The sequence below is a fragment of the Chroicocephalus ridibundus genome, chromosome 3 (assembly GCF_963924245.1).
Source record: "Chroicocephalus ridibundus chromosome 3, bChrRid1.1, whole genome shotgun sequence".
NCBI classification, from domain to species: Eukaryota; Metazoa; Chordata; class Aves; order Charadriiformes; family Laridae; genus Chroicocephalus; species Chroicocephalus ridibundus.
Window position 1 is genome coordinate 47,558,301 of NC_086286.1, and position 16,511 is coordinate 47,574,811.

General features: G+C 38.7%; 1 protein-coding gene across 2 annotated transcripts in view; it reads left to right on the forward strand.

Annotated features, from left to right (window-relative positions):
* The window catches only part of PCNX2 (pecanex 2), a 161,074-nt gene that overhangs the window by 76,720 nt on the left and 67,843 nt on the right, over positions 1 to 16,511 (forward strand). For both annotated transcript variants that reach the window (XM_063329031.1, XM_063329032.1), the window contains 4 exons: positions 801 to 893; positions 1,401 to 1,551; positions 6,115 to 6,256; positions 10,960 to 11,137. In XM_063329031.1, the coding sequence (XP_063185101.1) occupies positions 801 to 893; positions 1,401 to 1,551; positions 6,115 to 6,256; positions 10,960 to 11,137 (564 nt within the window). The remainder of the gene's footprint in view (positions 1 to 800; positions 894 to 1,400; positions 1,552 to 6,114; positions 6,257 to 10,959; positions 11,138 to 16,511) is intronic.

The following is a 16,511-nucleotide window of genomic DNA, read 5'->3' on the forward strand; positions in this document are numbered from 1 at the left end:
GACAAGATTTTCATTTATTCAGAAAGATGTTTGGGTGACCTCCGAAGTACAATTCAAAGATTGCACAGCTCGCAAGCATCTTGTTTATTTGTTTACTGAGAATGACATTTTAATCGCAAGAAGAACGGGCTGGAAAGACAGTGATATTTTCCAATCTTTAGAAACAAAATTACTCCTTCCCTAGTTATAGATCTTTATGTAAAGGCAGACATGTCCTTTCATTATCATTCAGTGACACTAGAAAAAGGCCTTGTCTGAAATCCATAAAATCTTGCCGAAATTTGGCTTCCAATACAGAAAATGAGAGAATGGGACATGTCACTTTAGAACATAATAAATGTATTAACTTTGTGTTTCTGAAGACGTTACAGAAAAGCATGAGTCATTTGAGTAATGCAAGAGAAAGTGAATCTGAAGAAATCTTAATGCTTGCAAATAGGAAATGGAACCAGAATTTTGATTCCCAAAAATAAAAAAGTAATAATGTAAAAGAGTTATATTGCTTAAACAGAATCAGATTCAGTATGAAAATGTATTGTTTTCATTTCTCCAATCTTAAAACTGCGTTATTTAAAAATATATTTAAAATTAGGCAGGATGAATTTGAATGTGATTACTTTGACAAACCTAGAGTGCGAAGAAATAATTTCCCAAAGCAGAGTGGAGAAAATACTTTTGTATTAGGGAGTGCTGATTAGCCTTATCACAATGCAGACTGCAGGTAATTGAGAACAGAGTTGTTTATTTTGGTTAGAATAGTATTGGCTCGCTAATTTTGTGTAAAATAATTGTTTTCACAGAAAGAAATCTTGAAATCGGATCTCATTGTCTGCACAGCGGCTGCTGTTCTGTCATTTGCTGTCAGTGCCAGTACTGTATTTCTATCATTAAGGGTGTGTATCTATCCTTTCTCCCCCTTCCCCCGTCCAGGTATTCTCTCTTTTATGCAAAAGTTAAAGCTCAGGTGTTTTAACTGGAAAGAACAGAGATTGTTAATGATTAGTATTTACTGGTCATTATAACACTTTTTTATGTGCAAGGCATTTAGGTTATGGATATTTATTTTAATTTTAGTGTTGCTTATTTGACATCTCTTTCCTTACACCTCTGCATATCTACAGTGCCCTTATGATGTGGAACCTAGGGGACAGAATGATTAAGACCGATCACTTGCCTTTTTTCCTCTAATTAGGGAGGAAATATTTGGTTAATTGTGTGTGCAAAATACATATTTCAAAATCCATATCCGCCTGTGGAGTCAGAGCGTTTGAACATGGGAATAAAAATTAATTGCACAAAACCACAATTATAGGAACTGTTAAAAACTGTTTAAAAAAGTTTTATATAAAAATGTTGTTTGCAAATTATAACCATGTTTCGTTTTTTTTCTTTTGGCCCAGCCATTTCTCAGCATTGTCCTGTTTGCTTTAGCATGGACTGTGGGATTTGTAACACATTACGTACTTCCTCAGCTTCGCAAGCATCACCCCTGGCTGTGGATCTCCCACCCCATACTTAAAAGCAAAGAGCACCAGCAACGGGAAGTGAGAGGTTTGTAGTAAAATCTTTTCTAAACAATGGATGCAATGACTTGCAGCTTGTCTTGGTTTTTAAAAGAAACAATCCATAAGGAACAGAGCAGGGAGAATAAATTATACTTTACATTTCCCTCTTTAGAATAGCATGCATAGCACACACACACGCGCGCGCGCGCGCACACACACACACCCCTAATCACCAGCAAATCTGTGAACCTGTAGAAGTCATCTTCTGAGACCACTGCACAGAAGGGCTGAGGCCGGGCAGGCACCTCTGGAGATTGTCCATCGCCCCAACTCAGAGCAGGGGCAGCTAGAGAAAGCTTTTCAGGGCTGTGACCAGTTTTGAATATCTTCAAGCATGGAGACTCCACAACCTTTCTGGACAACCCGTTCTAGCATTTGATCATCCTTACAGTAAGAAAGGTTGTTTTGGTTTTTGGGGTTTTTTCTTTTCTTGTGTTGGAATGGAATTTCAGTTCGTGCGCATTTCCTTTTGTCCTGTCACTGGGCACTGCTGAGAACAGTCTGGCTACGTCAACTTTATCCTCCCCATCAGGTATTTATGCCCCCAAAATGCCCCCAATCAGGCATTAATAAGACGCCCCCCAAGCCTTTTCTTCTCAAGGCTAAAGTGATCCCAGCTCTCTCAGGCTCTCCTGTGTCAAATGCTCCTGTCCCTTAATCATCCTACTGGCCTTAAGTGGCCTTTCACAAACCATCTTCTGATCTGCCTTTTGCTCTTACATTACAGTACCATTACTTGCTGTGTTGCTTGATGCGTTATAGTTCATGCTTAATACATTGGCATTTTATATAATTTAAAAACTTCAATGATTGATGAAATTGAGGCAGATTTTTTTTCTACTTTCTGACGTATAACTATATATCATTTGAACAGCATGGGTAATGCAACTTAGATTTCTAATTTCCATCATAACACTTTTAGAGAAACATTAAAATTGAAAGGAACTGTGAAATTTTCTTGGAGATTTGTTCCTTTTAATGTCTGCTGGCTTCAGCAGGTAGTGCCCTGATACATGCATGTATCGGTAAATATTTTAGTATGTCAAGATCTGATTTCCTATTCTGATACACTTATTTCAGCAAGCAGACAGCGTACTTTGAGAAGCACAGCTTCTTTTCTTTTTTTTTTTTCCCCCCCCAGCTCTCATCTTGCCTTTGCTACCAGCCAAAAGCTTGCTTGTCACTTCTTGATGGATCCTGTGCCTTAATCATTCTCAATGTATGTTCCTGAGCTGTTTGAAGACAGCGTTGTCAGAACGCAGTCTGCTGAGGGACTTTAGTCTGTTCTTCAACTAGACAACAAAAGAGTTCAGATCACATTCTGCAAAACCATGCATTAAGGATTTAAATCTTTAAAAAAAAAAAAAAATCATGTCTTTCAAAATGATTACTTTCCAAACATGGCTTGGGTCTGAAAAAAGTACCCAAGAGACTTGATTGAAGGTTGCCTTTTAACTTTTACTGCAATACACCAAGGAAAGTGTAGTAGAAATATAAATCTGATCAAGGATCATGCCCAACTGAAAATACTGTTCAGGGCTTCCTCTTCTTGATAATCACGATTCTGATGAATACCCGAGTCTTATTGTTTGTTCCATCACTTAGTCATAAAAAACTACTGTAGGATTTCTTTTGCTTGTCCTGATTAAGTCTGTCTTCATTTGTCAGAAAACATTGTTTTCGTAAATGCAATGACTCAGCTTCTGAAAAGGTTGAGGGTAGAGATCTGCCAGCCTGATCTCCACAGATGGGTTTCCTTCTGCTTCACAATCAGCTGCATTTCCCATGCTACCTGCTGCGGGCAGCAGGCTTTTTTTACTTCTTTTGCAGTCCTCATTTTATATGTGGTTCGTTTCCACACTTTGGGGCTTAAGGATTATTGCAATGTATCCAGCGTTGTGTTAGAAAACAACAGTAAAAAAAAAATAACGTATGTATTTCAATCCCTTAGGCTGCTGCAAAGGCTTTTTATCATGTTCTGAGATGAGACAGGCTGAGGAAGAGGTTGTATAATCCCTTTGATAGATATGTCTGACAGGCTGTCTTCTTTCCTTTACCCTGTAAGAAAAATGTAGGAGCTGAATTTAAAGGTTCCCTGTTTGTATAGAAAGAGAAGCTTGGAAAAGGACAGTATCCTGTAGTTGTCAGGCATGGATCATGAAGGGACAAGTACACAAAACAATATGTCTGTGAGGAGCTTTTACTGCATAGAATTTCGTTTTCAGCTTCCTAATTTTTGATAAGCATAGTGCTATGGGGAGGCGAATGATTGCTTGCAATTCGCTGAGCAGCTGGTAATGACAATTCCACAAGTTATTCCTGGCTTTGTTTCATGGACTCTGGATGAGCTGTTCAAACTTTCAGACCTTCCGTAGAATAGCAATTATCAGACCAGTTCTCACGATGCCTGTATGAGAACTCATTTATTACTTGTCATCGTTTTGCTTGACTGCAGGACGAAAGGCTGAGGTCAAAATGTGTGAGCTTGTGGTATAATAGATGTGTAGAAAGTAGCGCAGGACTGAGTGAGAAAGAAACCCTAAAACAGTAGACACTATTTTTTCTCCTCCTTCCTCACCACCACTGCTTTTATACCCCACAGATTGAGGTAAGCCATTTTCAAATCACCCACGTCTTTCCTTGGGTCCCCTCTGACAGTGAGCTCTTTTTTTCTGTCTGCATTGTCTGCACTCACGTGTCCCTGCTCCTGCAGCTACCTTCTTTTTGGTCTACTCGATGTGCACATCTCTTCATTCAAGCTTGAGGTCTTACACAGAGCTCAGATTTGGGCAGCTGGATGAAGTTCTTGGGTGGAGCTCTGTGCTGGTTTCAGCTGGGATAATTTCCTTTCTAGTGGTTGCCGTGTATCAGATTTGGTATGACAGGAATGTCAATAATGCATATTGTTTAGTTGTTGCTAGGTGGTGTTTATGCTATAGACAAAACAATGGAATATTCCGTACCACAGACATCATGCTCAGTATATAAATGGGGATTGGCCGGGGGGGCGGTAATCCACGATTGCTGCTCAGGTCGGGCTGGGCAACCAATTCACTGGGTGGTGAGAGTGACTTGTGTTGTATTACTTTATCTTGTATAATCTTTTACCATTATTGTTGTTATATTTTCACTTTTCTGTTATTGTTCTATTAAACTGTCTTTATCTCAGCCCACGAGGTTTGGTTTTTTTACCTTTCCCTTTCTTTTATCCCTTCTGGGGGAAGGGGGAGAACTGCACGAGCAACTGCATGGTTCTAGCTGCCGTCTGGGGTAAAACCACGACAAGCTCTGAGAGCAATTTTTAGTTTGTGAGGAGGAGAGAGGAATGGAGAATTAACAGCTAGGTTCCAAACCGGACATTTTGCTGCACGTATGAACTTCTAGGATGTGGCCTTTAGGAAGAGGAGGAAAATATTTTTATGTTATAACAAGAAACAGAAGTTGATCATATTTTCTCAAGGCAGATTTTTGCAAGAGCATTGCTTTAGCCTAAGATAGTGTCAAGGCATGACTTAAAGCTAATTTGGAAGGATTGCTCTTAGATCTTTCTCTTTGAGCCTATATAATATATAACTGTGCCTGTAGAACATACAAATCTGTTGATTCAGCATGTCGTCTTTGCCTGTCATTGAAAAGGTGTGTGTGGGAGGGTGGGACGTGTATACAATATTATTTCCATTTCTGCAGGGAAGAGTGTTGGAGACTGAGTAGCTGGCATTGTTATTTCAGAGTCAATACCAAGTTCTCCCTTTTTGTGTTCACTGTTTTTTCCAATAACCTTATCTAGCTGAGCTCAGTTGAGAATAAAGAAATTTTTGTCCATACACAAGTGTTTCTGCCCTCAGTTCACCTAAGTTCTTACAGCAGTTGAATTGCACAGAACATTCAGTTCTTGTTTAATACTTATATTAAGCACCGTGATGTTCATTAGAAAAGTCTACTGCAAAAACCCATATTCTTTACTGGTGAATGATGTGACCCTGGCAGGTACTTTTTACAATGTCTATTCTAGTGTTTTGAGAAACGTCTGTGACAGTTTCTAGCTTCTATTAATTCTGCAATCTTCAGATCTAAAAGGGTATTTCATTTATCAATGAGGCCAATGATACTTTGCAGTCTAACGAACAGTGTTTTGCCACTATAAGATGGGGAAGGAGAGGCAGAGACTTGAAACGAGGTTCCCTAGGTCATCCACCAGGTCAGTGCCAGAGCTGGAGAGGGCCTCTCTGGAGTCATTACATCACTAAAAGTGCTATTTAATATAGTGACTAGTAATTGGATTATCTAGAAACTACCGTCTAGCATGTGCCATCTCTTATTGTTTGAGCGTTTCTCATGAGCGCAGTTATAAGCAGCAGAACAGATACTCTCTAAATTCAGAGAACAAAATTATTTCTCTATTGCAAAAGAATTATGAATTCCATTGTTTTTTTAATTAGTTGGTCGATATATTTATTAATGTGAGCTAACTAATTTCTTCTATGATATTGCAGTGTAAAAAATGCTGATAATTTGATGAAATGATCTCTTATCTGAATTTCTATTTCAGATGCTGCTCATTTGATGTGGTTTGAAAGGCTCTATGTGTGGCTTCAGTGCTTTGAGAAATACATTTTGTATCCAGCTATAATACTGAATGCCCTCACCATTGATGCTTTCTCAATTAGCAAATACAAGAAACTTGGTACACAGTAAGTAGATTATAACTCAAAGCACGTGATTAGTAGAATATTAGGTTTTAGACTAAAGGCTGAGAAATGAAATTTGTTTCTTAAATAACTCCGTTTGGTTGTCATAGTTTGCTTTCATGGATTATTAGTTCAGTATACAATAATCATTAGCTTTCCTGAAAGAAAAAAGCAAAACCACCTTAGCACATGCTAAGACATGACTGCAGCGAGAGAGAGAAATTAAAAGATTAAAGAGCTATATATAGATATATATGGAATATGTCAATTAAAAGCAAGACATGCTATGCCAGGCTGCAGGTGTTTAATGGGCATAAACACAGTGGGGTAACTAGAATTAATCAGATGAAAATGAGAAATCTAGGTTGGATATCAGGAAATATTTCCTAACTGAGGATTTTTAAGACTATGGCGTAGTCTCCCAAAGGAGTTATCAGAAGCTTCACCACACAAGTCTTTTAAGGCAAGACCGAATAAAATATTCAACCGTGTAGAATGATGGGTAGTCCTACATTAAGCACAGTTTGAGAAAGGCAGGGATACAAATTTTTGCAAAGTCTGATGTCTCTGGTGTTCAGCAGAACTGGCGCTGCTGATCCATGGTCTCTCAGTATGATCCTTGCAGACAGCCTTTTATGGTAAATATTTTGGTGAGTGACCTGCCTACTGCAGATATTCAGCAGGCTTAGTGACTGCGGTATCCCCAGTGAACAGGGTTTTCTGCAGCCTTTTTATCAGAATGACAGTGATGCAGATGATAAAAACAAAGAAACAGCCTGGGTTCAGGAAGGAGGGTTCCAGTAGCAGGAAAAACTGCTGGGGGTGAGGGGGGTTCCTCAGTATTAATAGTAATTTGTATTCTTAACTTTAAATATTAGATAATCAAACTCTGATGTAAAAATTGCATGTTGTTTTAATTATTCTTCTCTCTTGAAAAGCAATATAGCTCTAGGGACTACACAACTATAAGGAAAAGGTGGTCCCTCCCTTTAGAGGCTGAAACCAGGACTACGGTGTTAGTCTAATTTTCTGCATATTCCTCCCAGACAAGTACTTTTCCTGAGAGAAAACTCAGGGACAGCCAGTGTAGTTCCCCAATGACCTTTTACCCGCAAGCACTTGGGAGATGCTAAGGCCAAGGTGCTTCAGGAGTGTAGGTGTATTGTCCAGGGTGAAACTGACTCCGCACTCATCCCTCTATTTGGTTCTGCAAGGCTGGGAGAACTAAAAAGTAATCAAAATGTCATTTGTCACTAGTTAGCAGACGTGACTGAATACATGCACGGAGCAAATATGCAGGGTTAGGAAGGTGCTATTTTTACGTAGTCATTCCTCCAAGCTGGATTGCACTTTAAAGTATCACCTCCCTCAAGTGTTCAGAAGTAGTGAGTCAGTCCCCCAGAAATCTTGAGATTAAAGAAAGTAATTACATTTGTCTGCCACTGATTGTTTGGCCTGTAGGGGAATACCATGACAATCCTTTCCTTCACTTCCCCATCCCCTTTGTGTCTGTGTGATCACCTTGGATTTAAAACCTGTGTTTTCTCCTTTTTCTTGTAACTGAGGTCTATCCACGACACTCCCAGTATCCCTTCTTCTCTGGCACCCCTCTTTAATATGCTTCCCCTACAGCTACTGTGGAAATGCCACGTGCAAAAGCATTCATCCTCAGATCCTACCTCTTTCTCCTCAACTCTTTAAGCCTGTGAGGGATCCTGGATTCTCCTTCTTCCTTACATATACAGTGTTACTGAGGGTTGTACTTTCTCTGCTTTAATACATAAATACCCATTTTCTGTTGTTGGAACATTCCTTAGTTATTTACTGCCCATGGATCAGACCACGTTATACCTTAGAGAAGGGAAGGGGTCACTCTCACGCTCTGTGTCTGAAAGTGTCTGAGGTGGTGTGCTTTGCATGATTTAATTTTGGAGTTTTTTTCTCAATTGGAAGGTATTTTTTAAAGAAGCTTCATCTTGCTTTGTGATTTAAAGGACTGAAGCAGTTTGCTTCTTGAGGAGGCAGAACAGCTCCTTCACAGTCAGGAGCTTGCTTGAGCTTTCCAGCCCCTGATGCGCTGGTTATTAATGGGACCCATGCTGACAAGCTGAAAGGCCTGCCCGTGTTACCTGCCACAGCGGCTTCAGAAATAAGCCCCCCTTCTCTCTCTTCCTTTCTCTCTGCTGGGAGTTAAGGCCCCAGAAAAAGCATCTTGTGTGGCAATATCTTTATAGAAGAGGGATAATGAGCAAATTATTTTCTGTTACCTCTGAAAGCATTACTTTATAAAATGGCATTTTTTTGTTGAAATTTTCCGCATGTTAACAGATCCAGTGAGGAAAAAGTCTTCCTTTTGCTCTATGATCTGTAAGTTTTCCCTGTGAAAATTCCTCCATGTTGCAAGAAGAATGTGAGATCCAACCAGTTCATACAGGACACACTGGGATGGCTTCTAGTGGCTTCAGAATCTATTTAGCTTAGTTGCTAGGCTTTTCCATTCAAAAATCTGAGGCAAATTGAAAAGAACAGCTTTGACAAGGTGAGAAATAGGGTCAGCTTGGCATTTCATTCCAACAGTGATGTCCTGGTGGTCCTTTGGAATGACCTGCACTGAAATAAAGTCGCATCTGCATTATGGAAGATACACAATAATAAATAAATGCCACATAAAATCAACCTGGAAATGTACAGACTTATGAGCCTTGCTAGAATGATGAAAACCTGTTCAGAGTTTTCTGGCCTGTCAAGTGTCAGTCATGGCAGCAGGTATTCTCCTGGTTCACAGCAGGATGGAGGACAACCTTCCATGCATTTTGCAAATACCTGGCCTACTTTTGAGTCACTCATTACGCATTGAAGTCCCCATCTATTTTCACCAGCACCAAAAAAACAATGCATCTCTCAAAAAGTGAACGTGCTTAATTTACTTAACAGGAGTCACCTGGCTCTCAATTAACAGGGAGTTATTTCTATGTGTCTATTAGGTTTGGGTTGTCTTTTCGGGAATAGATCTAGTATGGTTCTTGGGCATCAATGTGCAAAACTGCAATCCAAATATAGCTGTTCAACTGCCAGAAAATTCTGAGGATACCTAATACTGCTAAATACTCCTGAATTTGACTTGATGGTTCATTATGAGGCTTCAGATATACTTCTGAACGTGCCCAGAATTTTCTGAATAAATCGCTCGTCTCTTATCTTGTCCTGCTAGAACTCAGAAACCCAAAGGTTTTGAACTGAGAACTGTTTTTGCAGCATCCCCAGTATGCGATCAGGATTGAGTTTACAAAGTACTGCTTTGATTTCCTTCCTTTTAAAAACCATGATGGAGAAGGTGGTGTTGCCCGCTTCATTTAACAAGAGACCAACTGTTAAGCACTTGCCAGGAAAGTACAGGCTATGGGAGGTTTGCTTTTCAGTCCTCCTGCTTTGGTGGTAAGGACATTCTTCTAGGAGAGGGGAATCGTGTTCCAATTCCTGCTCCTCACCCTGTTCCTGTGTTTGTAAGTGGTTGTTGGATAAAATACAGAACTCTCTAAGCGTTCGTGGTTTGGAGCTCAGTACTGTGTCTCATCTCAGGGGAAATGCCCATCTACCAAAGTGATCTAAAAATTAATGTGTCTGAGACCTTTCTAGGATCTAACCCCCAGAACAGTCTGCATTATCAAGAAGTCAAAATTGCTGTCAAGCAAGACCATCTTTCTAATTCTGTAAAATATCTTAAAAACAAAACTCAAAATGTGAACATCCTAAAGTCTCTAAGTTCAGATATATATCCAGAGACTGGAGTGTGTTTTTTTGTTTGTTGGGTTTGTTTTTTGGTTTTTTGGTGGTTTTTTTTTTTTTACATTCAAGGGGTCCTAACACATTACCTCCATCTTTCCTTCTCATATAATTGTATTTTCTTTTCTTACACAGAAAGCTGTGTAGTTTTCTGGAGAGTTAAAAAAGGCATGTATTCTTCTTGGAGATATAGGAGCAAGCACTTTAATTTTTAAAGATTGGACTTCTTGGTTTTCTGTGCCGTCACTTACTATTTAGAGTTCTCATCTTAATTTCACTCTCTGGAATATAATAAAGGAGAGTAAAATGCAGACTGCATGCATTTTACAACACACAGATGCAACACACAATTGATGAATTAATTACTATATAGAATAGGTGGCCTTCCAATCAAGAACAATGGTAAGAATTTCAAGCATTTCATATCTATGGGTGTTTCTGTCCAGAATTTTGGTATTGAGTATATTGAAATTAGGAGAATAATTATAAACTCTGTCATCAAGTGAAATTTCTATGAATAAAAAAACTGGAGTGGGTTCAAGGCATTTCTTTCAAATCACAGTAATATATTTATGGATATGCCAAGATGTTTCTGAAACTGAAATTTTATTTTGAGACCTATATAAAAATATCCTTTCTAGATTCTTGGTTTTTAATGGCCTATACTGTTTTTAGTGCAGAGTTCTTTTTTTTTTTTACTACAAATTACAGGTGTGTGATAATGATTAGGGAAAAATATGAAGTCGCACATGGGTCAGATAAATGTGATTATTAAAAGAACATAGGATTAATATCAGAAATCAATAAGACATGTACATTTAGATATCAATCTAACGTCTGGTACTATTTGTATTTAAGAGCTTCGTAATTTAGTGCTTTATGACTTTGACTTGATTAGGTTTTTCTTTTTGCCTTTCTTACAGCTGTGATATTATCCTGATAACAGTTGCTGGGATGAAACTCCTCCGCTCTTCATTCTGTAATCCTATTAATCAGTTTGTTACTTTGAGCTTTACTGTAATCTTCTTCCGATTTGACTACAGAGACATTTCAGAAAACTTCTTGCTGGATTTCTTCATGATGTCCATCGTGTTTCATAAGGCAAGTTTTATAGCCCCTGTCATTTCTTTGGAAAATATATTTCATAGCTTTATTTATGCTCTCAGTGTCACTGTGTCAATCAATATGTGGTAGGATTTTCTGGAAGAAATTAATGCATATATAGACATAGATTATTGGTACTATAGAGGGAAAAACCTGTAAGCTAAAACCAAAGTTCCGTTTAGATCCCTTCTCTGGTTCTGTGCAATGTTTTGCATTTACTTTTTGTTCACGTGTTGCTATAGAAAGTTCAGAATTGTTGTCCTCAAGAGGAGAATCCTCAATGATTTGGAAAGAGCCTCTTGGGTCATTAGTGCAGGGCTGCCCTCCAGATCAATCGCCTGGTGTTTTTATCTAGGTTTCCTTTGAATGCCTCTAGTGTTTGACTCAACAACTTCCTTTGGGAAATTATTCCATTATCTAATCATCCTCATGATAATAAATGTTTTCCTAATGTCAGCCATAACATTTTTCTTTTCCTATTTTCAGTCTGTTATCCTTGTGATGCTGCCCTTAACCTCAGAGCTCCTTCCTCTCTTTTACATCATTAACTCTTGGAGCGTGCACTACTCGAATTTACTTTAAAAATAAAAAAAACCCAAACCTTTCTGTATCAGATCGACTCCTGTCTTGATTTGCTATCTATACTGTTTCACTGAAAGAAGCAGGTTTAACTCGCACCTTGATGAAAGATGAAAAAGTATTGAAAACTTGCTTAAAGATTTTATCAGTTCTTCTGTATTTTGGTTTGTTTTTTAAACTTGTTGGTCTCTGATTGCCATAACATATGATGCAGTTTGTCCAGGGGTAACTCTGCGGTGTATGTCTTTGAAGTTGGGGTTTGTTTTTTTTTTTTTTTTTTAGGCTTGTTTGTTTGGCTGCTTCTTCTAAAATATTCCTCCTATATGTGTGGGTATGACCCAGCTAGCACCACTTCATTTCTGAGAGGAGAAAGACATGGAAGTTTCAGGCTTCCTAAGGAAAGGCCCACTTTATTGGCATTATGTTGGGAGTTCCCAGGTCTAGTGGGAGGTGTCTCTGCCCATGGCAGAGGGTTGGAACTAGATGATCTTTAAGGTCCCTTCCAACCTGAACCATTCTGTGGTTCAGGCAAAGAGTGAAGCAGAGGTTAAATGCTTTTCCTGGTTTATTTCTGTGCTGCTGTAAGGAGGAAGGGAGGAGGGGAAGGGAGGAATAATAATAACTCAGTGAGGGACCTTGGGCTCTTTCTTTTCTCTGAACTTTTGGACCACACTCCAGCAGGAGGTTCACCTGCTTCAAGCCTTCAACCCTCAGACTTGTTCTGCTGTCTCTCTGCTGGGGTGAGGCGGCAATGGTTGGGGAGGGAGGGCAGAAGAAAAGGAGCAGAAGAGATACAAAGCCCTGCTTTAAAAAGAACCCCTGCCCCATGCTCTGTCATCCTAAAATAGGGTTACAGTAATTTCTTAAGCTTGGAGTGAAAGATGAGCAATGAAAGTGATATGGAAGTTGGTAGCATTGTGGTTTTCAGTACTTGTTGCAATACTGTGTTCCCTAGAGCGAGGGGTGCATTTCTATCTCCAGAGAAGATTGTCAGTGATGTGCATCAGTGGAGCTTCCGTGTCTGGATAATGGCTTATTTAGTCCTAAAACTCATTCTCCAAATGCCTCTGTAGAGGATCAAAAAATCAGCACTCCAGAACTGAAAAACCTCACTATTCGTTAATTCTTTAGAAAATGTTTATCTTGTGAGCATATCACAAAATACTGTTGTGGGTTATTGCATGTTTTTGGGAGAGAGATGTAAAGGCTTTTCAGTGTTGCATTTTGGGAGGTGGTTGGGTGGTTTGAAGCTACTGTTTACAGTAGAAAGACTAGTGATAGCAATACAAATAAGATTACGAAGGATGCATACCAAATTACGCAGAGATGTTTGCTAGAATAACTACTGCTCTACTAGGCTGAAAGCTTGTACTACAGATGTGTTTTGAAAATGTAGTTTTAACATTGATCTGCCATCTTCTTCGTATCTGATAATACCTGAAATTTTGCAGGTCATTAGTTCATCAAGTGGACTTGTCCTTGTTCCATTTTTAAAAAAAAAAATTAAATGGTTGAATTATTTATATTACAGAAGTACATGCACAGTTACACAATGATCATTAAAGCCAATCTGAAAAAACAGCATTGCAGATGATAGCAATTAAAGCCCTATTAATTTCAAATCAAAAAGGGCATAAGTTTTCTTTACCCTAATTAAGGTCTGAGGTTTTATTAGCTCAATATTGTGGAACTTCAGTAAAGGATATGGTCACTTGAGGATAAAGATGATGTGTGCTTATTCTATACTATAGGCCCTAAGCAAGCTGCATCCGTTTCTGTTTCTCAAAGCTTTATGGGTCTTCACAGATTCTGTCTGTCTATAGTTCGGTCATTTTTAAAAATATTTGCAAACATAAAAAGAAAAACAAAAACTGAAATAGTTTCTATTACCATCACCTTTGGCTATGCAGAACTTATTACACAGTCATGGCTGATTCCTGCTTACTCATTGAATAAGTGTCAACTTACCACCATCTGAATTAGGGAACACTAGAAGCACTGGGCCTTAGTCATGGTAATTTTTAAGCATGATTACCCCACAAAAAAATATTTGCATGCTCTCAAAGCACTGCGGTAGTAAGCATTTATTTTCTTCTGCCAGGCACTGGGAAAGAAGGCATCTAAATTCAACAGACATTCACAACTGCACTAGTGACTCTTGAAGCAGATTATGTTGAATAAAACTTTGCTAATAATGTTGGGTAGAATATTTCTGAATATCTCATTGATTGTGCTTCCCTCATTTTCCCCATTGTGCTATTGATTTAATGTAATTTAGTCAAATCAGAAGCTCCAAAGGAGCATGTTGCTCCCTGAACAAGTCGAGGCATGGAAGTCCGAATTGCTGCTCACAGATTTTTATCTCTGTTTGCAAATAGCCAAGCCACCCACACTGGGGAAACACAGAGAACAAGAAAGTCTATTCAATTCTATTCCTGAGGATTTTTTTTAATCAGCCTGGATTTCTTGGTCTTTTTAACATCACAGGACATATTAATGTGATATGGTTAATTCACTTCTTTTTAAAAATCATTAGCTGTTTACATTTTGACAAGTTGCGGAATGTGAAAACTTAATGCTAAAAGTTGATTAGGCGTGTGCAGAGTGTGCTGTTTTGTCTTTCAAATTGCCGTGGGAAGGGAGCAAGATAAACATTTAGGAAAGACTTTCTTATTTATTTTTAAGAATGATTGCAGCTTTCAATTCAAGTGGAACAGAACTTCTCCATCTTTCTTATGCTGAGACTCTCCATGTAGCCAGCTTAGTTTGTCTCCTTGGCTACAGCCTGGGATTCTTCTGTCCAAAACTCTCATTGTCTATCTTCTTTAAACCAGAGCTGAGTGGCCTTTTAAAATTCTATGATTGCTCATTCAAAAACTGTGGGTGTAATGCTTTACAGGAAGTCAAACTGGATAATCAAGACGGTCTTCCTGGTCTACATGACTCTATGTAAACTTTTCAAATAAGTCAGTTGTTCTCCCTGGGCTTTTTAGGAGATGGTGTCACTGAAAAGGTTAATAAGAATGTTCATATTCGTTGAAAATGGAAACCCACAAATAACTGAGAATATATTCTTCAGAGGCACAGCACAGATGGAATATATAACAGGACTTAAGAGATTTCTTCCTGGACTTGTAACACTAGGAAAAACTCTTAAGACTTTTTCTGTAATAGGATAAAAAATGTAGGAATATTAACTAGTTTGGGGGCATGGAAAGAATAAACTATTTGAGAATGATGAAAAAATGGACCTTTCTTCCACCCTTCTGTTGTCTACTGACAATACTTAACTGAGGTAAACCCAAGGCATGCAGCACATATATGAGAGGGAGAGCATATGTCATAGCTCATCTAGTCCATCTTTCTTCAGCGCGATTAAAAAAAGGAAAAAAAAAAAGAAAAAGAAAAGGAGGAATGTGCCCACCACTGCCCTTCTTGGCACGTGTGTGAGCTGCTTTTAAAGGATGTCTAGAGTAACAACTGTTCCATTCAAGAATGAACATGTATTGTAAAGTGTGAAGTAGAAACGAATGCAAATAATTCAAACAGTGAGGATATCAATTTGGAACTGGCTGTTAACAACGATACTCGGAGCAAGGCTTGTCCCCAGCTCTTTTTCTGTGTTCTCTTAAAGATGTGGCTTTTCATTTCATCCGGTGCTATGGGCATCCTCTAAATCTTGCTGGTGGAGAGGGCTCATAGCATCTGCCTGAACCGCTTTTGGAACCTCAAGTGGTGCTGATATTGAGCTGAAGGAGCAAAGACAGAAAAAAAAAAAAAACAAACGCCACAACTTGGTAGTGCGAATGGGGATGCTTCTGTCTGTAGTATGCTCTTGGCTACTGCAAAAAAACTAATTTGATTTTTTTTTTTTGTCAGTCTGTTCACTACTGGGAGCAACCAGCAGCATGTTGGAGATTCCTGTATGCCAAACTGTGTAAACTGGTTCTTTCACCAGTAACTCTTTCAACTGAGGAGTGATACCTGATTTTGCAATATTTTCCAAAGCCATGTAGCTTCCTTTAAGCCCTAAAGAAGGAGACACCCCTAGCTTGCGCGCTGATCTGCTCATCTACTATGTAGATCCTGATGGGAATGATAAGACCCAGTGTTGTTAACCCTCTAATGTATAGGACTACAACTTCTTATCTTTTACAGTGTCTTGTATGTTACTGGCAGGCAGTTTAATGGCCTCTTAATTTGTGTGTGTGGATGAACTAATTAGCAATACTAAAATATGAAATCACCTTATATTTTCGTATAGTCAAGTCCTCTGAGGGTTCTGAATTTGTCTTCATGCATAAGGCAAAATAATCAAAGAACCAGAGCTTGTTAAATTTGCCTTCATTAACACTGAATTCATTTGCCTAAGTACTCTTACCCCTGCTGAGCTCACTTAAGAATACAATTTCCCTGTCTGGTATTTTTTCTTCTTCCCCAGAATACATTTTCCAGCTAATAAGGAATCTGCATTTTTTATTTTTTATAAGAATTTTTCTCTTTCTCTATGCTTCTTTCTGCCATAGTATCCAGTGGCACACATTTATGAAAGATGATCTTTATGCCAAAGTAACTCCAGCTAAGACAGCCAGTTTGTAGCAACCTGCCAGACCTGTGCTGATCAGGCTTAACTTTCAACATCCACAACACAATTGCTTGGACAGGAAAGGAATTATGCGTGTCATCTTATTTTCCTTCATTTTACGATATAGTGCTACCAAGTGCATTGACCTTCTTGGTGCTTTGTTGAAGTCAAGTAATTAACCTATTGGATCTTTTTATTGCCTTTGTG